Raw genomic sequence first — 26,784 nt, 5'->3', positions numbered from 1 at the left:
TTCGTTCCCCGGCTTGCTGACGTGGTAGAGCCAATGCGAGCTCTTCCTAGGAAAACCCAGCCATTCAGTTGGAATGATGCTGTAGACACTGGTTTCACCTAGGTGAAGTTTCTGCTCTCTTCGAACAAAGTTCTGCACATATTTGATGCATCCCATCCAGTTGTAGCGTACACTGACGCATCTGACTGCGCACTGGGTGCTGTTCTCCAGCAGGTGGATGACCACAGGCTGCGAACTGTTGCCTTTGCTTCGCGCACACTTTCACCTGCAGAGAAGAAATACAGAGTTGGAGACCGTGAAGCGCTGACATGTGTTTAGGCCTGTCAGCATTGGCATATGTACTTGGGGGGACGGCATTTCGCATTGCGCATGGACCGCCAAGCTTTGGTTTCGCTACTCTCTTCTCAAGGCATTGGGTGCTGCCTCCTTGCATTGAACGCTGGTCAGAACAGCTGCTTTGCTACAATTATACAGTATAGTATCGGAAGGGGTCTGAAAACCAGGTGGCGGATGCCCTTTCCCGCCTTCCAGTTCCGTCTCTGCAGGAAAATGTCCCATTTGATGAGGTTGTGTCCTTTGAGTTACCGTGCCTCACCAAAGAGCAGTTTCAACAGGCCCTTGATGAAGACTGCATGTTAGAACAAGTCAAAATTTATGTCACCACATCTTGGCCTGCACATAAGATGCTCTCGGGCAAACTTCAGCCTTTCTTCTTGGTACGTGAAGAATCGTTTGTCATTGACAACCTGCTCCTGTGCGGTCAACGAATTGTCGTTCCCTTGTCTCTGTCACGGCAGGTAATCGCTGCTGCCCATGTAGCTCCACCCTGGTATAGTTCGAACAAAAACTCGGCTATGAGAATGCTTCTGGTGGCCAGGCATGGACAGGCAAGTGGAGCTTTCCACCCAGAACTGTAGCATATGCCAGATAGCTGACAAAAGTACCAAGACTGCTGCTACTCCCTTGCAGCCAGTGCCCCTGCCAGAGCGTCCATGGCGGAAGCTTGCTGTTGACATCGTCGGCCCTATAGAGAGAGCACCACATGACTACAGATATGCCATTACACTCATAGACTGTTTTTCCAAATGGCCGGATGTTCAATTCTGCAGTGAAGTATCATCCCGCACTGTCATCAACTTTTTGCTTTGTGTTCTCCTGTGAAGGCTATCCGGATGTGGTGGTCTGCGACAATGGGCCCCAGTTCTCATCTATGGAGTTCATTGAGTTCCTCAAAAATCGCGCCATCCACATTGTGCACTCTTCCGTTTACTACCCCCAAGTGAACGGACTTGTCGAGCGGTTTAACCGGGTCTTCAAGAATTTTGTGCAGGTCACCATGCTGGAACAGCGTCCGCTTCGCCAAGCAGTAACCGAGTATTCGGGCATATATCGCTGCACGCCACATGCCACTACAGGAGTTGCACAGTCTGTTCTCCTACACGAATGGCGACTGAGAACACGCCTTGACGTTGTGAGTCAACTGTCACCAGCTTTCTTCAGCGATCCTGTTTCCGAACTTCATCTGTGCCAACAAGTTAAGAGCAAGCAAGACTACAGCAAAGAGTACACAGACCATCGCAGTGCCGCGAAAAAGACAACAGTGTCTGTTGGTGATTACGTTAGAATTAAGAAACCTGGAATATCGGTTAAGAGAGACCTCATGTTTAGCCACCCGACGAAGGTAATCCATCAGCAAGGTCCATCATCGTTTCGGCTTGATGATGGACGAACCTGGAACGCATTGAAGCTATGCAGGGTACCTGCAGCTTCAGCCATATGGAATCTGCAGCATAATGCTGTTTCCGAACCCATGACTCCATCGTTGGCATCTCAGAAACCCAACGATTACGCCACAACTGCACTACCCGAAGCCTCACCAGCTACGCCCACGCTACAAGTTCCAGCACCAGGTGTGTTGGAGAGCCCTATGCTTCAACGTCGGGTCCAAGCACCGAGGAACAGAAGGCCTCCAGATCGATACCGGGACCACATGTAGCTTGTGTGCAATGTGCAGACGGGTGCAGTACCAGAGAACTTGAGTGCTGCATGAACTGTGTCCAAACGATTGTGTCTCTGTGAGCGTTTATTTGTTGTTGTTTTTTTGTTGTTGTATCGCTTGTTCTAGGCCATGCTGTATAGTTGTTCCATACAGCATTATAGTGATAAGCACCTGCCATGTATGGTTGAAGATATTTGTAATTTTTTTGTAAATACTCTATATCTGTATAACAATACTAACTTACTAATTATTACTTACCTTGTTCTTGTAAGGAGGGGAATATGTAGTATATCACTTTCAGTTTCTGTTTGCCCTTACACACCACCAGTGGCGCCAGTGTTGTCACCTGTATATATACATGCCTCTGAATAAAGAGGGGCTAGTTCCATTGCGGCCGCGACTGCCTTCATGGTTCCTCTGTGGCTTCCGCCGAAATACTACAGTGAAGTGGTCTCTCTTCTTTTTCCTGCTTTTCGATTTTCAGGAGTGTTTCAGACACAGCTGTGATGACGGAAGATGGATACCCGGCTGTTTTAAGGTGCTTTTTCTGCTGTAAGAGACCATTTATCATTTGTTGCTCAGAGGACTTTTTGATTGCAGCTTGAATACAGGTGATGGCTATTCCCCTTTTCACAAGCTTAGAATGGGCACTGTCATAGGGAAGGATGCCTTTCTTTCAACTGGGTTGATAAGCCCAGCAAACGTTGATTTGATGCAAATTAAAGATTAATATGTAAAAATTGAATGTTGTTATTATTCGACATATAAACGGGGAACTTTAGTAACCCACCGTGCATAGTAAAAATTCTCAGAATATTTTTCACTTCTTCGTCAAAACTATAATCTGGTCACTGCTTTAAAAGAACCAGGTAGTCCTCTGGTTCTTCTAGAACCTCAAGCTACTTGGAAAACTTAATCTTGGACCTTTAAAGAAGCTTACAAGCAAAGCAGAATCCGTGTTTCTGGAAGCTTTCTTTACGTGAAAAACACACAAGCCAAACTACCCATTAAGGGGAATAGTATCCGAAAAGACTTGGTGGCAGTTGCATGTCAGACATTTTTTGCAAGGCCATCTAAAAAAAGCTCCCGGTGAACGACCGCTACTGAGTGGGAAGTTCCGAAGAATTTGTGAATGAACTATGCGGACCCTGTGTTAAACATGTTAATGGCATCAACAGGTTTTCTTTGATGTGGAAGATCTGTATTATACACTTGCACGTGATGGTTTCCTTGCTGCTGTTCATGAAAAACTCAATGAAACAGGCGAACAAGAATTTCAAAACTCGGGACGCATAAACACTGACGCCTTCATCACTCTTTTAGAATCTTATTTTCATTCAGCAGCAAATAACTACAACGAAAATTTCTGTATCCAACACATTGATATTAATATCAGTTCCATCTATTGCACCCATTCTTAACAATATATCTTTATCTAGTGTTGACAACTGCATTTGCGCCGCTTTAGTTGACTCTCCAGTTACTCGCGTTGATCGCTACATGGACGACTACCTGGTTCTTTAAAGCAGTGACTAGATTATCGTTTTGATGAAGAAGTGAAAAATATGCTGAGAAATTTTAGTATGCACCATGCGGGCTGAAGTTCACCATCTAAATGTCGAATAATAATAACTTTCAGTTTTTATATATTAATCTTTCATTTGCGTCAAATCAACATGTTTGCTGGGCTTATCAACCCAGTTAAAGAAAGGCATTCTTCCCTATGACAGTGCCCATTCTAAGCTTGTGAAAAAGGGAATAGCTACCACCTGTATTCAAGCTGCAATCAAAAAGTACTCTGCGCACCAAATGAAAAATTGCCTCCTACAGCAGACAGAGAGTGCCTTAACACAGCCGGGTGTCCATCTTCCGTCATCACACTCCTGAAACACTCCTGAAAATAGGCAAGCAGAAAAAAGAAAAGAGACCACTTCATGTAACACCATATATTCACAGGTTATCCCATAATGTAAGGAAAGTGGCCAACAGGCACTAAGTCAACCTAGTCTTTTCTGCTCACTGCAAAATTTCAAAGCTGTGCAGTGCAATGAAAAATCGGAAATGCCAGCAATGCACCACAAATCGCGAAACAAAATTCACCAAGTGCACCTCTGACGTCATTTGCGACATACCGTTAAGTTGTGGAAGAGTATGCGTCTGACAAACCAAGCAGTGTTTGAATGATGAAGGTAGGCAGCATAAAAACACTGTAAAACACGTGTACGGTACCCATTTAGCTGCACATTGCAACAAACACACATGTACTCCAATGTTCAAGTGATGCTGGCTTTCTGAAGCTCGCAAAAAACAAAAACGAAAGAGATATTGTTGAAACATTGCTAAAGCAGAAAGAACATAAATGTGTCAGTGCAGCGTCACTCAGTCTAAGAATACTTGAGATAGAATTTCTTGATGAACATCTGTACTTGTAGGCAATACGCACGCCTTTCAACGTTTTGGTTCTTGTTGGAATTTTTGACATGTTATAAAGCTAGTTGTTCCTTCAATAAATTTTTTAGTTGGCAGTTCAGCGTTCATCTTGTTGTGTTCATTTTTGCTTCCATCCTCATCTGCTTCACGATGCTTCAAGTTATACTCAAGATGGACCAACTTACCCAAATCAAGTTGTTGCCCTGAAGTCAACTTTGCCGCATGGTTTTTAAAGTTTATGCAGTAAAGCATGCAAATGCCACAAAGGCAGTTTTGGTATAGTGTCCAATTGCGCCGTGCCACCAATTTACAGCCCAATTTTGTGGGGAAAAAAAAAAGGTGCGTGTTAGAATTGGGCAAATGCCGTAATCAGACATTGTAAGCTGTGGTTATTGCTCAAAAATGTTCTTAAGACAAGCCGGAAATAGGCATTTTTTACGGGAGGCGACGCATTGAATGTATTCATTGTCCCGTAAGCTCCGCAAAAACAGACGCTGCCACTTAAGAGGTCACTAGCGGGGTCACCCTATGGATTAGGCATGTGTGTGCTGACTGGTAAAGCTCAAATTATCCAGCAAAGGCCAACCTTAGGATCTAAAAAACGATACCTTTAACTCACAGGAATGCATCAGCACCGGCTGGGACCTTCAGCTGTGATCGAATTAGTTGAAAAATGTAATTCGCTGAAATGCAAATAACAAAAGTGTAGAAGTCTTGCAGAAAATAATTGCTGGTCAATGCTTTTCTGCAAATGTATTTTAATATTAAAAATATTATACCTGTACAAGGAATCATTTTTGAGCAGGAATCACCTGGAACTACAAGATAAATGATTGAGCAGGAGCAACATTTTTGTCTTGTTGCAGGGAGTTACTGTGTCTCCATGGAGCAATGTGGTGGCCTCGTGTGATGCATCAGGCAAGGTGGCAGCCATCTTGCTGCCATACATGTCTTCAAACTTGGATTTTGTCAAGCACCACCCCAAAGTGCGCTTGGTACGTTGGGTTTTATTATTGGGTTCTGCCTATTACGCAGCAATAAGCAGGGGTTTCTGATAGTGCATGCTTCGAGGTCCTGACAATGTTTTCAAATGGAAAAGGGCCAAACAAGCGCAAATGTGGCCAGATGCTATCTTCCACTAAAGTGGTTGTTAGTGCAATGCTGCTTCATCTGTAGTGCCACTGAGTACTAGCACCACCTACGGCTGCGAGCAGAAGGAGAGTCACGAGAGCAGGGTAGTTTTGGATCATAAAATAAACCAGTTGTTATGTGTTTGCTGTTGAGCTTGGGTCTCAGCTCCTTGTTCTTTCGGGCTACATACGTGACAAAACTGGCAATGAGGGTGCATGGAACTACATGAACAATCATACCTACCTTCGGTAGGATCGAAGTGTACGAGGGAGAAGGCGACACCTGGCCTGCTTACAAGGAGCGCGTTCAAGAGTTCTTCGAAGCCAACGATGTCGTTCCAGCAAAGAAAAACTCAATTTTCTTTTAGCTGCTGTGGACCTCGTACCTGCGCACTAGTTCACAACTCTGTGAAGCTGGCAATGCCCCACGATAAAACACTCAGAGAGATACTGGACATCCTTGGCAGGCACTACGCCCCCACTCCACCCATCGAAGTGCAACGATTTTACTTCAATTCAAGGGGGCGTTTCGAAGGAGAAGTAGTCAGTGACTTTGCTGCAGCCCTGAAGTGTTTGGCTGAACACTGCCGTTATGAAACTGAACTCGACAACATGCTGAGAGACTGAATAGTATGTGGCATAAATAATGCAGCAATTTGGACACGGCTACTCAAGAGTCCCGACCTCACATTCCAGGATGCAATGAAAACCGCCATGGCTATGGAAGCCGCTGAAAAGGCTACTGCAAGTAGTTTGCTGGGTTTCCCTACTCACCGGTTATTGTCCGTGGCCAAGAGCATGACGTGTTACTGCTGCAGTGACAGGAATCTTTTAGCGCCACAATGCAGACACAGCAAGCCGCAGTGTCGCAGCCGCAGCAAGCCGCAGCAAGCCGCAGAAAATGGGGCATTTGGCGGTCGTCTGCAACTCGTGGAAGACCGACACATTCCCGAAGGAGAAAACGCCTGTTGTGAGAACTGCCCCGCCATGATCAACACGCACCGTGCAGGCAAACGCTGTTGATGCCGACGTGATATATGGCACCTGAGCAGCGAGCTGACGGTGCAGCCCTTCCTTGTCACTGCATGTGGAAATGTTCGGGCATCGTTTCAAATGGAGTTGGACGCAGGGGCAGGCGTCTCTGTAATGCCAGTAGACAAGTTTCAGCTTGCCTTTCCAGAAGCGAGTCTAGAACCTTCAAAAATATTTTTGCGCAGAGTTAGTGGGGAGCTCGAGCATGTCAAAGCCAAGGCAAACGTTTGCATCAGATACAAGTGGCGTGAACGGGTCCTTCCGTTGTACCACTTGAGTGGCACTGCTCCAACGTTACTCGGGCACAACTGGCTCCAAGCCTTGTGCGATTGAAGGATTAAAACAAATGAACCAAGTTAGTGACGGCAGTGTGTTGATTCCTCGTTTTCCTGAGGGGTTTGCAGAAGGCATTGACACATTCAAGGGGTTTTCTGCCAAAATTCTTGTGCCTCCAGATGCAGTGCCGAAATTTTGCAAACCACGCCCACTTCTGTTCACACTGGTTGACCTTATAACTCACGAGATCCTGAGGTTGCAGCATGAAAATATTCTCGTTCCCATGAAAACAGCCAAATGGGAAGCACCAATTGTTTCTGTTCAGAAAAGAAACAGCATTATAATTTGCGGAGATTTCAAGCAAACAGTCAATGCTGTGTCGCTCATGGAAACCTACCCAGTTCCGTATGCTGTAGAGCTGTGGGAAGCTATGTCGGGAGGTCAGAAGTTTACAAACCTTGACCTGCGAGATGCCTACCAGTAGATATGTTTCAATGCAGAAAGCCATATCATAAGAAGCCAACAAACACTGACACGAAGGACAACATAGGGGAAATTACTTGTGCTTAGTAAATTAAATAATGAAACGATAAATTAATGGAAATTAAAGTGGATGAAAAAACAACTTGCCGCAGGTGGGAACCGAACCCACAACCTTCGCATTTCGCGAAGGTTGTGAAGGCACAAGTAATTTCCCCTATGTTGTCCTTGGTGTCATTGTTTGTTGGCTTCTTATGATATCACTAATAAAAATCGGGCCCCTCGGTTAACCCCTTTTCTTCTCGTTTAATGCAGAAAGCCAGGAATATCTGACTATCAGCACACACATGGGCCACATCCAGTACACAAGTCTACATCTTGGTGTTTCTGCTGCACCTGCTACCTTTCTGCAAGAGATGGAAAATTTGCTTCGTGGTGTGCCGGAAACAGCTGTGTACTTTGATTACATCGTTATTACAGGCATAGATGACAAAGACCACTTGGTGAATCTGGCGATTGTCTTGCAGAAACTTCAGGTAGTTGGCCTTAGGTTGAAGCTGGGAAAGTGCGTTTTCTTTGCTCCCGAAGTGGAATACCTTGGCCACATCATATGCAAGCCTAAAGCCCGAACCCTAGAAGGTGGAGGTCATCATCAATGCACCAGAACAACAGAATGTGAAGCAACTGGAAAACTATCTGGGCCTGCTCAATTTCTACAGACGGTATTTGTCAAACATCTCAACCAGACTTCCTCCCTTGCATCAGCTGCCTCTTGAAGAGGAAAGGTACAGCTAGGGGAAAGAGCAACGGCAAGCATTCATCACAAGTGAAGGGCTCATGTCAAATGCATGTGTTCTAGCCCACTACTGTTCTGAGAAACTTCTCATTCTCAGAACAACAAAAGGCTGAGCTAGTTGGTAAGAATTCATTTTGCAAAAAAGAGGTGAGGCATGCAGACAGGACACAAGAGTAGAGAAGTGGACAACACAAACGCCAACTATCAACTGAAGGGAGCACTGAGGCGAAAAAAAAGAAAGAAGACACAAAGCTCATCTGCGCAAGCTCAGGAATGGTAACACCACGTGTCAGTCGGGTACACGTGCCAGTCTACGTGAGAGATAGCTTTTAAGGCACTTAATCTCTTTCTTATGTAATGTAATCGAAGGCTGACTCACACACGCACTTCCACCATTATAGATATGCCATGCCTCTACCATAAGACGCGTATCTTCATTCTTATGCCTGTACAATATCGCGCATTCATCTAACTCTGGCATGCAGTTTCAATCTTGGCAATGTAGCGAAAGATTAGAAGGCGATCCACTGGTTAACAAACTTTTATGTTCATAAAAACATAAAATGTCGTTAACATAAAGGTCGTAGGACCTATTGTCAGATTGACAAGGAAAGTCTTGCTTTGGTTTTTGGTGTCCACAAATTTCATCATTACCTGTGGGGAAGGTTCTTCACTGCTGTAACAGACCACCAGACATTACCTCGGACGTTTTGGTTCAGATCGAGCTGTGCCAAGCCAGGCATCACCGAGAGCCCTCAAGCGGGTGCTCACACTATCAAGCTATCAGTTCAAACTTGTTTACAAGCCATGCAGCATGCTGGGCCATGCTGATGGACTCAGCCAGCTACCTCTCCGTGGAACTGAGGTTCATGACTCTACACCTGCCAATGTATTCATGTTAGAACAAGCATACCTTCACGTCCTGTCATCCGCAGTTGTTAGATGGGCTACGGCAATGGATACCATGCTGGGGGGGGGGGGGGGGGGCACAAGTGGCTGAGGCCGTCCTGACCGAGAGTGCTTTTCCAGGAGGTGGAGACGGGGTCCTTACACTACGAGGACCAATGAACTTAGTCTGCATGAAGGATGCCTCTTGTGGGGAGCCCGTGTCCTCATTCCCAAGTCCCTGCAATCTCAAGTACTTAAACTTTTGCACACTGGCCACCTTGGAATTGAGAAATCAGATGATTGCTAGGTCCCATTTGTGGTGGTCTGGAATCGACAATGACATGATGAACCAGGTGCAAAGCTGCCCTGTTTGCCAAGTGCACCAGAAGTCTGCCTGGAGGATGCCAGTTACACCTTGGCCATTTCCTGACAAGCCCTGGTCCAGGATCTATGTTGATTTTGGAGGTCCATTCATGGGACACTACTTCCTCACGATGGTGGATGCTTTTTTTAAGTGGTTAGACATTCACTCGGTTTCGTCACCATCTGCAGTAGCCACGATCTCTGTGTTCAGGACTGTCTTTTCTCAACATGGTCTGCCAGACATTGTTTCCGGCTACAAGCTATCATTCACCAGCAGCCATTCCTGTTCAGGAAGTCAGCAGTACACTGACTTCCTGAACAGGAATGGCATCCGTCACATGCTGGTGTCTCCATATCATCTTGCTTCCAACGAGGCTTCAGAATGGGTAGTACAGACTTTCAAAAGATAAATTGAAGAAAAGCACAGCGGGTGAATTCAGGACACAAGTGGGAAGGGTGCTGTTCCACTACCACTCAAAGCTTCATGAAGTAACAGGCCGTGCGCCATGCGAGTTGCTCATGGGAAGAAGATTCAAGACACCCTTGAATGTTATGTGCCCAAGTCTTCAATCATCTGTTCAGTTGAAGCAGATTAAGCAAAAGCTGCATGCGGATAAGGGTTGCCGCCTTGCCCAAACAATGGACCCAGGTACCCCAGTGTTCACCAGGAACTTCTGACCAGTTCCGCCATGGATACCTGCTTCTGTTAGGGCTCCTACAAGCTGCGCCTCATCTGAGGTTGTATTACAAGACGGAACTGTGTGCACATTCGCCCAAACTTTCTACAACCACCACCACCTGCAAACACTGCCTCTATGCCAGCCAGATGAGCACGAAACAGAGCCTGTGGCTGCAGAGCCTGCAGGAGCTGCTGCTGCTGAGCAAGAACAGCCACAAAGTCAGCTCGATAATAGAACTGGGCCACCAGCAGCAGTCTTCCCATCGGCAGAAAGCCCTGTCACGCTGCGGAAGAGTGCCCGGGCAAGACACCTTGTGATCCAGTATTCTTCATGACAAGAACTAAGGGGGGAGGAGCGATACAATAGTTAGTGTAGTGCTGCACCCGTTGTAGCACCACCGGCTTCATGTGCTACCTACGGCTGTGAGCAGGACTAGGGCAGTCTTGTGTCATGGAATAAACCAGTTATGTGTTCGCTGTTGAGCTTGGGTCTCAGCTCCATTTTCGGGCTACATACATGATAGTTGTAAAATGCAAACTGTTGTTGTTTCACTGAGCTTCTTCGATTTGTTGTCCTGGACTGTCCAAAACTATCCATACTGTCCAAGCTCATTGGCTGAAAGCACCTCCTCAGGCCGTCTGGGACTGTCAGAGACAGATAGTTGAAGAAGCAGGAACACATTATTTCTGAAGATGCCCACTCACTTATAGACAGAAATTAAAACAAAGCAGTTATCAGTAGAGGGAGTGCAAACTAAACATAGACGCTGCAAAATATGCAACAAGTCTGGATTAGCATGGAACTGCTTTTATTACCCATCTTATTACCGATAGCTACAGGGCCCAGGCATACACCATGTCATGATGCCCTGACATCACTATGCCATATAATGAGTCCATCTAAGAACTTTACTGCTTCGAATGTTTATGCATGCAGTCCCCAAAAGTGTTCCGCTTTTGCCCTCCGGAACAGTGCACAAACCGAGAGAGTTGCATTAATCCTCCAGCAGTGAATGGTACTCCTGCTTGCTTTTAAAGTTACATACATCAACATGGGTCATGTTTCTTGTGTTTGAACACATCAAGAGCATATACAGTCAACTCTCGTTACAACGGGCCCTGATAATCCAACAAAAATCACCTGTTTTATCCAAAGTTCGTACTATCTGAAGTGTCCCACTTCCAAAACTTTCGTGTCTAACAACTATTTTGCAAAGAGTGAGTGACGAACATCCAAAGTGAAAAACAAACAAACAAAAGTCGCAGTTTCGCCCGAAAGGTGAAGCATCGATTGGGATAGCGAATTAAGCAAGATAAGTGCGACAGCAGCAGCAAGCGAATTAACCTTCATGCCATCTCTCACTTCATTGCGAACTAAGCATCGAAAGCGCAGCACATACGAAGCTACCGGCACTGGGTACACTTTGTCCACATCGCAGATCGCTTTGAAGATGAGGCCCGCACGGCCGCGCACTTTGTTCACATTGCATGGGGGGGGGGGGGGGGTGTTGGAGGCGAGAAAGAGTGGGGTTCTGCTCCAGGGCTGCTGCTTATGGCGCGACCACTGTATCTTAAACGCAATCTGCGATGTGAACAAAGTGGTAGCCTGCGTGGGCGCCGTATCTTGAAAGCGATATGATAAGTGATATAACTTAAAACTATTCCAAACTTTTCTATTCCAATTCTGCTATCAGCCCTCCACGATTGGTCAAAAACTTTTTTCAACCACCCCCACTTCACCTGTCTGTCACGCGACGTCACGAAAACCGCGATACCTCCCCACCTGATATGATGTGTACACATTGATTATGCATGATTTGACAGAAAAAAGAAAAACAGTTATTTCTGATTCGACCCCTTTTCGCCATTAGCCCTCGGCTATTGGTAAAAAGTTTTCGGGCTGCACCCACTTCACCTGCCTGTCACGCGACGTCACAAAACCGCAAGAACTCACTGCGTCAAAGTGACGTGTACGCGATAAAGATGCATTAATATGCCGAACAAAACTGAATTTTCTTTGGAATAGCCGCAGGCTGCCCCGTTCCGAAAGGAATAAGAGATGGCTGCCACCGATCGCTCAGACGCTGGCTTCTCGCATCTGCCGGAGAGCATGGGTGTATTTGCGTATAATAAAACTTCTTGCGTGGCTGTGTAACGTTTTCGAGCACTTTTAGCACGTTTACCCCCTCATTCTGCCAACTCTTCTTTGCTGAAGGTCCATTTTAGCATCATTCCTAAGCTTCCGTTGCATGCCGCCGCGATTTTCGACCAGCCACCGCAAGCTAAGTAAAGGAAAGAAGACCAATCGTAGACGCCGGCACCACCCTCTTCATTCGGTTATCGACTTTCAGTGCAGTGGCTCGGCCCCATCGAATCCCTCTCCACTTGAGCGTTCTCCTAGCCTCTTGTCAGCCAATTAGATACGACAAGCCGCTCAGTGTAGGCAATGTTATTCGTTTTTCAAGCAAACAAAAGTGACCTCCTATGAACGAGGAGAGCATTTGATTGGTCTGTTCAGACAACCCTGCGGGTGACCGCCCGGTGCTTGCGTCAGTGGTTACGCAAATTTGACATCAGGAGATTGGAATAGAAACATATTGGAATAGTTTTACGTTATAGGGCCCGTGAACAAAGTCGCAGTCCAGGGCTGCTGCTTACGACACAGCCACCGTAAGCAGCAGCCCTGGAGCAGAACCCTGCTCTTTCTCGCCTCCAACCCCCCTCCCTCCCCCCTGTGCCACACATTCAAAAGAAGACAGTGTGTTTCCGCCCCACCTTCCTCCCTCGCGCGCGATATTGAGCCATGATTGTCGGCTAACCCTGCTAGTCGGTTGTCAGCCCTTGTCGACACGGCAAAAGTACATTTTATACGCCTGATTTTGAAAAAAAAATTGCTGCTAATTTCATCTGCTATAGATGTAGTCCACTGTAGCATGGTCCATTAAAAGCTAACTTTGTTGCATTAATAAAATAGGTAGAACAAACTAAGGCTGATGAAATATGGTACGTTGTAACAAGTCTAGACTGTACCCATAGTAGCTACAAGACAAAATATTTTGTCATGGAGATGAAAATGATTTGATTGTTATGAACAGTAACACCTGAATTTCTTTAGTTCATGCTGGTAGTTAGTGAAGAAAGAATGATCTTGTAGAAATTCAGTGACATACAAGTATACAGTTTAATACTGCAATAATGAAATCGGTGGGGAAAGCAAATTCACTTTTGCAAGAATTTTGTTGTTGCCAAATGAGACGACATAGGCAGGGAATGCACCGAAAAGTGAAAGTTTACTGTCAACATTTTGTTGGCCTGTTTTGGCAAGTCTTGTTCGAGGCTATTTGCACCATTTTGCCAATAGCACAAAGTGTGCCTCATGCTTCGGTCAGTGACGATGGCATTGGCACAGAGCGACATTCTCTATCACTTTTGCAAGGGTTGGCAACTCAGCACTGGTCTTGTTGGCATCTTCGAGCAACAGCGTTTCTGCAGTGGTAAGTTTGCAGTCTTGGCATGGCGCCAGAAACGCTGCTGGCTGTGTGTGTGGAACACTGTTGCCTGTAGACGCATCCAGTTCCAATGTCGACTGTGGTTGCTTCCATTCCCCCTTCACGTCCACTCACATACACATGTGCCTTCCCTTAGAGCAATGAGTTTATCTGCTCTTGTTCATACTTACCTTCACCCACACTCATGCCTGAGTGCGGAGAGAGTGTTAGTGCCTACCAATGTGGCATCCACTTCTGTGCATTTTCCAGGCAATTGTGAAAGTATATTGTATATATTGTTCTTGTACTGTGTGAGGTTGACTGTGTTGGATGGAGGCTCCATTTTTTGCATCATTGTCGATATGGCGATCACCATACTGTTTGCCAATATTTTTTTAATATCACCATGCCAGTCTATGTCTTCCTGATAATAAAGCCATAACTGAAGGAGGACCTTGGCACTAATGACAGTATAATTTCAGTGAGCTACAATAGGAGGCATAAGAAGATTTCTCCCCGTCCTCGGTCAAGTCCTTGCCTGCTCCTCCCCCCCTGGCTGTTATGCTTGACATGGTTTTGTTGCAGCCGCTGTTCCGGGCCCTGTTGGTGCCACAGGGGGAGCACGGGGGCTGCCCCACCCAGCACGGTGGCCACGCTCTGGCCCAACAGCAGTATGGCATTTCTTTTGAGGACGTACCCCTGGTGAGTAGTCACTGTTCTAAGTGCACCTCTCGTGGTATGTGCAATTTACCATTGAGAGGTACTTCCATCTGGCCGAATTGTGGTGCTGTGTCAGCTGCATGAAATATTTCATTTATTTGTACCAGTTCCCAGTGAGGAAAATATAGCGCCACAAAAAGACGATGCACACAGGAAGGGTAGACAGTCAAGCTGAGCTACTCATAGCTCACAGCTACTCGTAGCTGTTTAATAGCAGGACTGTTTCACATATATATCACCTTGTCATGCATGCAAATAATAGAAATATCAACACATAACAAGAAGAACAAGTGCAAGTCAAAGACATTTGCACAAGATGTCCAACTCAGTTAAGAAGTGCGATTGACAGCTCACTTACTTATACCATGACCTCTGTTCTTTTTGATAAAAGAAAGCTTCCAATGCAAGTCTAGAAGAAGCATTGCCACTCCTGCCCAGGATGGTAGTCTCCAAAAAACGAGCCACACACTGTAACTCGGGCCTTTTCCTCTTGCTTAATTTTTTAGAATACTCCTATGGCGAGCCATCGGTGTTTCATCAACAATAACGAAGTGACGCCTAAGCATGCAGCCCGCACACCACACGCTCGAGTCAGCACTTGAACAAGAACCAAGCGACTGCATTGAATGATTTCATCTATGTTCAACCCACAAGTAATAAAGAATGTGGGAGATCATAAATTACACGTCTTCCCACAAGTGGTGACCATAGACGCCGGACAGCAACAGGTCACCTGCTCATCCACCCGAGTTCGCAAGGCCATTCTCATTTCCTTGGCTATGCTGGCAGAAACCTCTCATCACAGCAGACTATGGACAACGCACCCCCTGACAACACCTTGATGAATGCCATGGCAACTGACCCTGTCGTCGCCAACATCAAGCTACCCAAACTCTTGCAAACCAGCCCAGAACTCTGGTTTCTGAGCATCGAGCCACTTTTTCGATGGCACCCCATGACGTCACAAACTGCGAAGTCGACCACATCATCGGTGCATTACCACCTCCCGTCATCGGCACCATCAGAAATATTCTCCGCTCCCCGCCTCCTCAAAGCCCATATGATGTTCTGAAGAATGAACTCGTACACCGGACATCCGAGTCGGAACAGCGTAGTTTGCAGCAGCTGGTCACAGAAGAGGAGCTTGGTGACAGAAAACCCACGGAGCTTCTGCATCGTATGCAGCACCTCATCAGAGACCGCTCTGCTGCACTGGATGCCTCCATCTTGTTCGAGCTGTTCCTGCAGCGACTACCTCAGCAGGTACGGATGATCTTGAGCACATCGTCATCCGAATCCCTTGACTCACTCACACAGATGGCTGATAAGATCACAGATGTCATCATCATCAGCCTGGTTACGCTCGCTGCAGGGCAAAGGCCTCTCCCATACTTCTCCAACTACTCCGGTCATGTGCTAGTTGTGGCCATGTCATCCCTGCCAACTTCTTAATCTCATCCGCCCACCTAACTTTCTGCTGCCCCCTGCTACGCTTCCCTTCCCTTGGAATGCAGTCCATAACCCTTAATGACCATCGGTTATGTTCCCTCCTCTTTACATGTCCCGCCCATGCCCCCCATTTCTTTTTCGTGATTTCAACTAAGATGTCATTAACTCGTGTTTGTTCCCCCACCCAATCTGCTCTTTTCTTATCCCTTAATGTTACACCTATCATTCTTCCTTCCATAGCTCGTTGCATCGTCCTCAACTTAAATAGAACCCTTTTCGTAAGGCTCCAGGTTTCTGCCCTGTACGTGAGTACAGGTAAGACACTGCTGTTATATGCTTTTCTCTTGAGGGATAATGGCAACCTGCTGTTCATGATCTCAGAATGCGTGCCAAACGCACCCCAGCCCATTCTTATTCTTCTGATTATTTCAGTCTCATGATCCAGATCCGCGGTCACTACCTGCCCTAAGTAGATGTATTTCCTTACCACTTCCAGTGCCTCGCTACCTAGTGTAAACTGCTGTTCTCTTCCAAGACTGTTAAACATTACTTTAGTTTTCTGCAGATTAATTTTTAGACCCACCCTTCTGCTTTGCCTCTCCAGGTCAGTGAGCATGCATTGCATTTGGTCCCCTGAGTTTCTAAGCAAGGCAATGTCATCAGTGAATCTCAAGTTATTGAGATATTCTCCATTAACTCTTACCCCAAATTCTTCCCAATCTAGGTCTCTGAATACCTCCTGTAAACACGCTGTGAATAGCATTGGAGAGATCGTATCTCCCTGTCTGACGCCTTTCTTTATTGGGATTTTGTTGCTTTCTTTATGGAGGACTACGGTGGCTGTGGAGCCGCTATAGATGTCTTTCAGTATTTTTGCATACGGCTGGTCTACACCCTGATTCCGTAATGCCTCCATCACTGCTGAGGTTTCGACTGAATGAAATGCTTTCTTGTAATCAATGGAAGCTATATATAAGGGTTGGTTATATTCCGCACATTTCTCTATCACCTGATTAATAGTGGGAATATTGTGCCCATATGAACTTGCTCAAACCCAACCATCAATGTAGCATGTCATGCGACTGTCGCCACCCCCACGGTCACATCAGTTCATTAAGTACCCACCGCGGCACGTGTTGGTGCCACCAACGGTACCGAGCCCATGTTCATCAGTGCCGCCAACCTTGTACATTTGTGGAAAACGCACCGTCCTTGCACTAAAGGCAGTGAGTGCTTTCGGCCCAACAACCAGCTGCCTATTTCACATCACTGACCGTGTCAATAAGCTGCGTTATCTCATCGACACTGGTGCAGAAGTGTGGTTTATGATCTCCCACATTCTTTATTACTCGTTGGTTGAACACAGACAAAATCACTGGGCGCAGCTGGCCCACTCGTTTCTTGTTCGAGCGCTAGCTCGAGTGCGTGGCGCGCTGAGCTGCATGCTTAGACGCCACTTCATTATCATCGATTAAATGCCGATGGCTCGCCATATTCCTCGCGAAATGGGGATGGCATAAACCACACCTCTAAAACACCTAATGAATGGTTTCTCGTGCATAGTACGGCAACCTTGTCTGCATTCACAATTCAAGGAGAAAGCTTAGAAATCTTATTGGAGGCAGAAAAATCTTTTTCAACCTATTTAGGGTTGTGTGACACTTTGAGCACCTACTGTATAACCTCCAGCCTTTTCAATGTGTTAGCATTGTTTAGGTACTTCACGTACTTTCCGGAAGCTATCTGTCTATGTTTGTATGTTTGTATCTAACTGTTTTCCGACGTACCTGAGTCACTTGGTAGTCTGTAGTTGAATGGGTGGTGCCTTGGGCTGCTGTGCTGAGAAAATGGTTCAAAACAACCATCAGAACAACTTGGGTCATTGAGTATGTGGCAATGTGTACGTACGTGCCGCTCTTCAACGAACCTCTTTCGCGTCGACACAGGTATCGGGTAGGTAACTATGTCGGTACCTTGGCACGTAGGCACGCTGTTCAAGGAAACTCTTAGATGCTTACTTGGAAGATTGGATATGTGCAACTCACTCTGTGCCGGTCTCCAATAAACCTTCTTGAGGCTAGGTGTGTGCCACTCTTGAATAAACGTCTGACGCCAACTTGGGTAACTAAATATGTGTCACTAGGAATGTGTCGTCTGTACAATGACAAAAAAGATCTCTTAAATTTCTCCGATGCTGAACAGAATTGAACCCGTCACTCCCAAGGGCTCCTCAAGGACAGCAAGCTGACGCATTAGCAGGCTGCATCACAAATGCACTTACGTGCCACTTTTCAATGAACGCCTTTCACGCCAACACTTCTGAGAGCTGTGCCATGAATGCATTGGGGCTTGGGTCTCTGAGTATGAGCCGCTGAGTGTGCTGCAGGCGAGAAAAGAATTCTCAACACTTGCAGGCACCGGCGCGCCACAGTTCTCGTCTCGGAGGCCACGCATGGACTTCCCGGCAGTGCCACTAGAGGGAGCAGAGAGAGTCCCAAAGAGAATTGCAAAAGAGGAGCCCAGTTGCTACCTGACTAGTTCCTCAGCATTCCCATGCACCAGCGTACCATGCATTTCAGAGGCCATGCACAGGCTTCGCAGTGACCGCACTAGATGGCACGATGCTCTTAGGGAAGCATGAAAGACGAGTTCAACTGCAGTACACACCTCATACATAGCTCGTTACATTGGTGGCAATACGTTTTGTCGCAATGTTGATTCAGTGCTGGCGCATTTCCGTTGACAGTTGTCGTTATATGGCTTCTGCCGTGTTCTTTATAAAAAAGAACAGAGATTGTTGTATAAGCAAGCCGTCATTCGCACTTCTTAACTCAGAGTTTAACTTCTTGTGCAACCGTCCTTGCCTTGCATGTGTTCTTGTGATGTGTGTACATACTTATTGTGCACGTGTGTGACAAGGTGATATAAATGTGATAGCCTCCAGCTGTTAAACAGTTATCAGCCGCACTTCTCTTCCCTTCCTGTGTGCTTTTTGGTGCTCTAATTTTTCCTCATCAGTGATGCAAGACCAACTAACCCAACAGATAATTATTCTCTTCATGCCTGGATGTGGGGAAGGACCATGCTTTCTCATTACTCAATATAAAATTGGCAATATTTCTCCTCAAGAAAGAAATTCTGTTTAAAACATTGTTGTAAACAGTGAATGACAATACAGTAATTCCTCATTATAACGAAGTCCTCGGGACAGCGAAAAATTCATTATAAGTGGTTATTCGATATAAGCAACCACTTGAGGAAAGCTAAAGCAGACGAGCTTTAATTGCAGCACAACTGCGAGGAAGTCAAAATACAATGTACAGTAGAACCCCGCTGTTACGTTCCTCACTGCTGCGTTTTCCCGGCTACTACATCGTTTTCATCCGGTCCCGGCATAGCTTCCATAGGATCCAATGTATAAGGAACGCCGCTGTTACGTAGTAGCTGTGAAAACGTTCCCGCATGATACGTCGCAACTTAGCACCCCGAACCCGCCTGGGCTAAAGTAGGCAACGCGCTCCAACCGCCTTTTTGGCTTTTGACGAGTTTTGGCCGGGCTTGGCCGGGCTTGACCGGGCTTGGCTATAGAACTGGCTGCAAGAAGCCGCACACTAGTTCGAGAGGCCGCCACTAAGTGGCCATTCGTTAAAAATGCTCTCACTATCATCATTGTGATTACGGTCACCGCATGGTTTTTGGGCGGGTCGACTCACGGAGGAAGGAAACTCGGGAGAGGCCCTGACGTCACTGTTTGTGAAGCTAAAGTGAAGCTGGAAGTTGGCGTTGCTCATGGCGTTGCTCCGCCTATCGGGCTAGCTCTCCTCTCTTGTTTACATTTCTCGCGAAACCATGCCGCGCCGCGCGGCTGCTCGGACGCGCGCACTCTGCAGCAATACTAAACACTCGTTAGCACGCTAGCATGATTACGCCAAAGAGGGCAAAATTTCCCGTGGATATTCTTTCGTACGTTGCCATTGCCGTGGCGTGGTGACGACGAGGAGCACAAGCCGCATGATGCCGGGGAGTTGACAAATCCTAGCTTTGGAGAAGCCGTCGCGGCTCTGGACCTCCTCCACAGGTACGTCGCACCTCACGGCGATGCTGACAGCAATGCGGCCTTCCAGGCTATTGTGAAACGTGTGGTGATTTCTAGCAAGCGAAAGAAACGGCAACCCACAATTCTAGACTTTTTTAAGTCCTAAGCGCACTTTGTGGAAATAGATTGTCTATAGTTGAAGCTGCACTTTTTTCATTCATTTTTGGAGCTTTCCTCATTGTTGCGTTTTCCCGGCTGTTACGTTTTTTTTCCCCGGTCTGGCGAAAAACATATGAACGGGGTTCCATTGTATTCAATGAAGCAAAACTTTATACAGGTGCCAAAAAGGCAGTGAGCTTTGAGATATTTGAGGTTGGATTGCACAACATTCTGACGAGACACAGAAGAGAAACACGCACCACAGAGCGCTTTTTCTCTTCTGTGTGTCTCGTCAAAATGTTGCGCAATCCAACCTCTAATATGCTATACCAACTTGCCCAGTCATTAACCTTAGAAAGTGAGCTTTGGCTGTTTCAAGTTCCTACCAAGTGCGAGCAACCCTTGCTCTAATTAGACCAAGCATTGCACGAGGCCGTGGTCTCCGCCCATGCATTCAACCTTAATTCGCAGCAGGCGTAGGTACTCCCGCGTCTGCACCATAGTTGGCACTTCGTAGATGGCTCTTTGTCTGCCAGAGGGTCAATTAGTATCTCCGCATTTGTCGCTAGGGCGACCACAGGAGCAGCAGCATCAGCCAATGCGAATGCCTTGAAGTCGCCTTTTAGCTCTTGGCCAGCAATTCTATGGAAAGCTTCGTACAGATCGCTGCAAGTCCGGTCATCATCAGGCTGGTCATCGTCAGGGTTGCTGACGGCAGCGCAGGAAAAGCCAGCGTGCGCAAAGCAGTTGGCAACCTTGGAATGTGCAAGTTCTTTCCATGAAAAGTTCAGCAAATGGATCACACCAAGCAAATCAGTGTTGTACCTCTTGCTGGCGTCGTACGCTGTGAGCATGCGCTGCAAAATAGCCTTGCGGTACAGCTTCCGGGAGGTCTAAATGATGCCCTGATACATCAGTTGCCGTACCATGGTTGTGTTTGCAGGCAAAAATTCCACAGCGCTCACCTTGAGGTCGTCGATCTTCCCGTGGCTTGGACAATTGTCAATTATGAAAAGCACTTGCTAATTCTTTGCTTCGAACCGTCTATCTAGAAGGTCCATGTAATCTTTAAAAATAGAAGCAGTCATCCATGCTCGCTTGTTACTACTGTAGATGCATTCCTTAGGAATATTTGCATTTCGGAAGCACCGTGGCTTCTCCACCTTCCCCAGAATCAACAAAGGAAGCTTGTCCTCGCCTGTTGCATTGGCACCAAACAGCATTGTGGCACGTTCCTTGCTCTGTTTTCCTCCGGATGAGCAGCCGCCAGTGGTAGTGAACGTGCGATTTGGTAGCATCTTGTAGAAAAATGCAGCCTCATCTAGGTAGTAAATGTCTTTATCTTCATACTTTTCAAGTAGAGCTTGGAGTCAGTGTTGGCGCCATACGTCTACAGTGTGACGGTTCATGGCTATGCTTTCGCCAACAATCGACTTCGAGGCCATGGCGTGTCTTCTTGAACCACTCAAGCCAGCTATTGCCGCACTTGAAATCTTTATGGCCCATTTTGGAGGACAAGAGGTTCGGCTTTTGCAGTAAGTGTAGGTCCACGTATGGGGACACTTGCACTCCTGGTGTTCTTCAACCACTGTAGAAGTGCACCTTCCACTTTGGGGTATTTTGAATTGCAATTTCTCTTTCTCTTCGAGAAGCCCACTCGTGGTGCGTTTCCCAGACTTTGCTTGCACCGGCACACCATGCATTTCGCAGGCCGTGCACAGGCTTTGTGGTGGCGGCGCTAGATGGCACTGAATGCCCTCAGAAAAGTGCAAAAGAGGAATTCTGCTGCAGTACATGCTTCATACATAACTTGTTTTGTCATCATCAGCAGCAGCAGCCTATTTTATGTCTGCTGCAGGACGAAGGCCTCTCCCTGCGATCTCCAATTACCCCTCACCTGTGCCAACCGATTCCAACTAGCAACAGCGAATTTCCTAATTTCATAGCACCACCTAGTCTTCTGCCATCCTATACTGCACTTCCCTTCTCTTGGTACCCATTCTGTCACCCTAAAGGTCCAACAGTTATCTAATCTGCGCATTACATGACTTGCCCAGTGCCATTTTTTTCTCTTAATGTGTGATTGGTTAGGATCGTCACGTTGCAAAGCGTATGACGCGAGGAAGATGGAGGAGACGGTGCATGATTAGAAACACACGACAATTATATTAGACTGCACATAAACCTGAATATCTTCAACTAGACCCACACATACAAGGTTGTTCATAAAAAAGAAAAAATGTAGTCTCACGAGGTTGCGGTTGGAGTCCAGAGTGTGGTGAGACGTAGAGTCCTTGAGGTGGAACACTCGCTCGTAGAGTGATGACCGGCGTGGAAGAGCAGAAGCAGCAGCACGGGGCCGGAAAAGGTGGACGCGTCCCACAGCTCCGTAGATGGGAACAGTCCACTCAGAAGTCTCAAGCAAGAAGACTGCCCAAGGCTCCGGTTTTGATGACGGACGCCCGGTAACCCAAACCTCGCGGTTCCGAGATGTCAGCAGGCCGACCTGAGGCCTCGTGCAAGGCGACGACCTGAGGCGCTCCTCGTCCAAAGGGAGTTGTAGCAGAACCTTGTCTCCAACAGCTAAATGACGTGGTCTGGCCTTCCGGTCGTAGTGTTTCTTCTGTACAAGTTTTGCTTTTTGAAGCTCCTCCTTGGCTAAACGACAAGTGTCTTCAAGATGCTTCCGTAGCTCAACTACATACCCATATTAGGTTTTTGTGTCATTATCAAGATGATCACCTGTCCATAATTCTTTCAATATAGCCATGGGCCCTCTGACATAACGGCCATACAACAAGTCAAAGGGTGCAAAACCCAGGCTTGACTGAGGAACTTTGCGATAAGCAAAGAGCAATGATGCCAAGTACCGGTCCCATTTCTTCGGGCTCTCTTGACACATTCGTCTTATCATTTGTTTAAGGGTGCCATTGAACCTCACCACAAGGCCATTTGCCATCGGATGATATGGAGTTGTTGGCAACTGCGTAAAAGAGAGAAGCCGGCTTAGCTCCTTCCTCAGGCGTGACGAGAATGATGTGCCTCTGTCACTGATTATCTCCTGTGGGACTCCTACACGAGAGAACATCTCTAGAAGTGCCTCAGCTATTTTGCCCGTTTCAATGCTAGGCAGTGCCACAGCATCAGGATACCGCGTTGCCTTATCGACCATTGTAAGAACGTACATATTCCCTTTCTCTGACATCGGAGATAATGGTCCCACAATGTCAATGGCAACTCTCTTAAATGGGGGTATCAATGACTGGAGTGTTTCCCAATGGTACTCGACCTATTAAATGTTTGGGAAAAGTCCTCTGGCACGTATCGCATGATTTAACAAACTGCGTGATGTCTGATTGGACTCCAGGCCAGTAGAACTCTTCGCACACACGGTCTGTGGTTTGCTTTATACCCTGATGTTCTGCAAGGATCCCTTCGTGAGCCATTGTCATCACAAAATGACGAAGGCTTCTGGGCACGACAAGCTGTTCCCTTTGTTTCTTTGGCCGCAGTGTGTATTTTCGGTAAAGAATTCCCTCCTTTACAAAGAATTGGACGTCGACGAACATAGTCTTCATCTCTTTGTCCACTGCTTCAAAGCATTTATGTAGACTTCTGTCCTCCCTTTGTCTGGTTCTCAAGTCAATTGGGCTGATGTCTAGGGGGTTAATAGCTGGTACTGGTAACAAATGCGAATCTGATCTTGTCTGTCTGGTTGTCGCTGCCACTTCCGACTTGTCCCTAGTTTCTCTAGCAGCCGATGATAAAGTGTCAGCAGAGATGGATTCATTGGTAGAACAGTTTCCAACTTCTGCCCTAAATGATTCATCCGCAGCGATCAATGTATACAATGTATACAGATGTCTTTTCCATTCATTGTCAAGATTGGAGGCATTCCGTACACCTTTCACATTTCCCAGGACAGTATCATATTAAGGATTGTCCACGCATAAGACCCGAGTCTTGCCTGTGAAGAACGGTGACGCGATCTCCACGTTTGCTTCAGGTAGCTTCAACAATCTTCTATCCAGAAGACAGACCGAGGAAATTTTTCCTGTCAGCTTACTGTCTGGTACGAGGGACCTTTTGACAATAATAGAGTCGCATCCTGCATCTCGCAAGACAGTAGCAGGATGTCCTTCAAGCACACTTTCGGCAGTAGGCATGACCATCATGAGTGGACCCTTCGCTGCCCAGTTAAAGAAAGTTAACACTGCATGAGAAGGCCCTCGAATTCGGACCGCTGGAGGGCACCTAATAATGACAACTGGAATAGGACTAATTATGTAGTTATGTAGAATGAAAACAAGTAATCTGCATTTCTCCAAGCGATCGACGCAAACAACATCGCCTTGGTTCTATCCAGCTGCGTGGCATTTGCATATATTTAAGGTTTTGCTAAAGTTATGTGGGACACCCTGTACACACACACGCACATACATACATACATACCAGGCACGTACCCAGGATTTTTTTTGGGGGGGGGCCCACCACCTCCATCATCATCATCATCATGTTTTATGTCCACTGCAGGACGAAGGCCTCTCCCTACGATCTCCAATTACCCCTGTTCTGCGCCAACCCATTCCAACTAGCGCCCATGAATTTCCTAATTTCATCGCTCCACCTAGTGTTTTGTCATCGTCGATTGCGTTTCCCTTCTCTTGGTGCCCATTCTGTAACCCTAATGGTCCAACGGTTATCTAACCAGCGCATTACATGACCTGCCCAGGTACATGTTTTCCTCTTGATGTCAATTAGAATATCGTCTATACCCGTTCGCTCTCTGATCCAAACTTCTCTCTCTTAACGTTATGCCTAGCAATCTTCGTTCGATCGCTCTTTGCGCGGTGCTTAACTTGCTCTCAAGACTCTGCCCCATATGTCAGCACTGGCAAAATGCACTGATTGCACACCTTACTTTTCAATAATAATGGTAAGCTTCCAGTCAGGAGCTGGCAATGTCTGCCGTATGCGATCCAACCTATTTTTATTCTTCTGTGAATTTCCTTCTCATGATCAGGGTTCCCTCTGATTAATTGACCTAGGTAAACGTACTCCTTCACAATCTCTAGTGGCCGACTGGCGATCCTGATCTCTTGTTTCTTTGCCCGGCTATTTATCATTATCTTCATCTTCTGCATATTAATATTCAACCCCACTCGTACACTCTCTCTGTTAAGGTCTCCAATCATTTATTGTAACTAGTCTGCATTGTTGTTGAATAGAACAATGTGATCGGCAAACCGAAGGTTGCTGAGATATCTGCCATCGATCTTTACTCCTAAGCCTTTCCAGTTTAATAGCTTGAATTCTTCTAAGCACGCAGTGAATAGCTTTGGAGAAATTGTGTCTCCCTGTCTGACCCCTTTCTCTATAGGTATCTCCCTGCTTTTCTTGTGTAGAATTAAGGTAGCTGTAGAACCTCTGTAGATATTCTTACGCGAAGGGCGAGTAAGTAAGACGAGAAACTATTTACAGAATATATTTACAACAACGGTTGCAGCGCTGACCGGTTAGATTCACAGTGCGAGCCCAGTTCGTTCTTCCTCCTCTTTTCTGGAGTGATGGCGCCTACACGCCTCGTTCAAACAAACAAATACCACACGCATGTAGCAATATTTTCCAAGCTTTTTACGTAAGCGTTCTGTACTCCTTGATTACGTAGTGCCTCTATGATTGCTGGTATCTCTACTGAATCAAATGCCTTTTCGTAATCTATGTAAGCCACATAGAGAGGATTATTGTACTCTGCAGATTTCTCGATAACCTGATTGATGACATGGATGTGATCCATTGTAAAGTATCTCTTCCTGAAGCCAGCCTGTTCCCTTGGTTGACAAAATCCAGTGTTGCCCTAATTCTATTGGAGATTATTTTGGTAAATATTTTATATAATACTGGGAGCAAGCTAACGGTCCCATTATTTTTCAATTCTTTAACGTCTCCTCTTTTGTGGATTAGTATAATGTGTGCATTCTTCCAGTTTTCTGGGACCCTTGCAGTCGATAGACACTTCGTATAAAGATCCGCCAGTTTTCCAAGCATTATGTCTTCTCCATCTTTGATTAAATCAACTGTTATTCCACCTTCTCCTCCCGCTCTTCATCGTTTCATGTCTTGCAGGGCCCTTCTGACCTCATCGCTAGTTATAGGAGAGTTTCTGTATCCTGTTCACTACTGTTTCTAAGTGAGGTATCGTGACTCCTCTGGGTACTGTATACAGGTCAGCTTAGAATTTTTCCGCTGCTTTTACTATATCTTCGAGATTGCTGATGATATTATCCTTCTTATCTTTTAGTGCATACATCATGGTTTGTCCTATGCCAGGTTTCTTTTTTACTGATTTCAGGCTGCGTTCATTTCTTACGGCTTCTTCAGTCTTTCTCATGTTATAGTTTCGAATATCAGTTATTTTCGCCTTGTTGATCAGTTTTGACAGTTCCGCGAATTGCGTAACGCTGTGCGGCCGCCAGTCCCATACAACCGCGTAGAGCGCAGGACTCTGCGATTCTAGACGTACTGCGCTCACCGCGAAAGGTTAGAAAAACACCCACATAAGCACAGCAGAGAAGTGGCTACGTGAGGCGGTTCGCCCGATAACTGTAGAAGCGTCATTCAAAACAAGTAATTGTTCTCCACTTCCGGCGGCGTTTTCCCTACTTCCTTTTTAAATAAAAAGATGTTGATCCATAAATATTCTCATAAACAATGGTTAACTTTTTTATTATTTGTTTTTGCTTGCAGTTTGGTTGTTGCCTTGGCTCTCTCCCTTAGTAGATCGCTTAATTTCTCAACTCCTTGCGATTTTTGTTTCCAGTTGCCAATTTTGCACGAAAAGTGATATACAATTAGGGAA

At 46.3% G+C, this 26,784-nt stretch overlaps 1 protein-coding gene across 9 annotated transcripts in view; it reads left to right on the top strand.

Moving 5' to 3' along the window:
• Positions 1-26,784, top strand: part of LOC142580151 (uncharacterized) — a 750,235-nt gene that overhangs the window by 668,419 nt on the left and 55,032 nt on the right. For all 9 annotated transcript variants that reach the window (XR_012827590.1, XM_075690998.1, XM_075691004.1 and 6 more), the window contains 2 exons: positions 5,296-5,424; positions 14,147-14,263. Coding sequence is in view for 8 of the 9 variants with exons in the window: in XM_075690998.1 (XP_075547113.1) it covers positions 5,296-5,424; positions 14,147-14,263 (246 nt within the window). In the remaining variant the exon portion in view is untranslated. Of the gene's footprint in view, positions 1-5,295; positions 5,425-14,146; positions 14,264-26,784 lie in introns of those variants that run through there.

The sequence above is a fragment of the Dermacentor variabilis genome, chromosome 4, assembly GCF_050947875.1.
Source record: "Dermacentor variabilis isolate Ectoservices chromosome 4, ASM5094787v1, whole genome shotgun sequence".
Classification (NCBI taxonomy): Eukaryota; Metazoa; Arthropoda; class Arachnida; order Ixodida; family Ixodidae; genus Dermacentor; species Dermacentor variabilis.
This window is presented reverse-complemented; position numbering and strand designations above follow the sequence as displayed.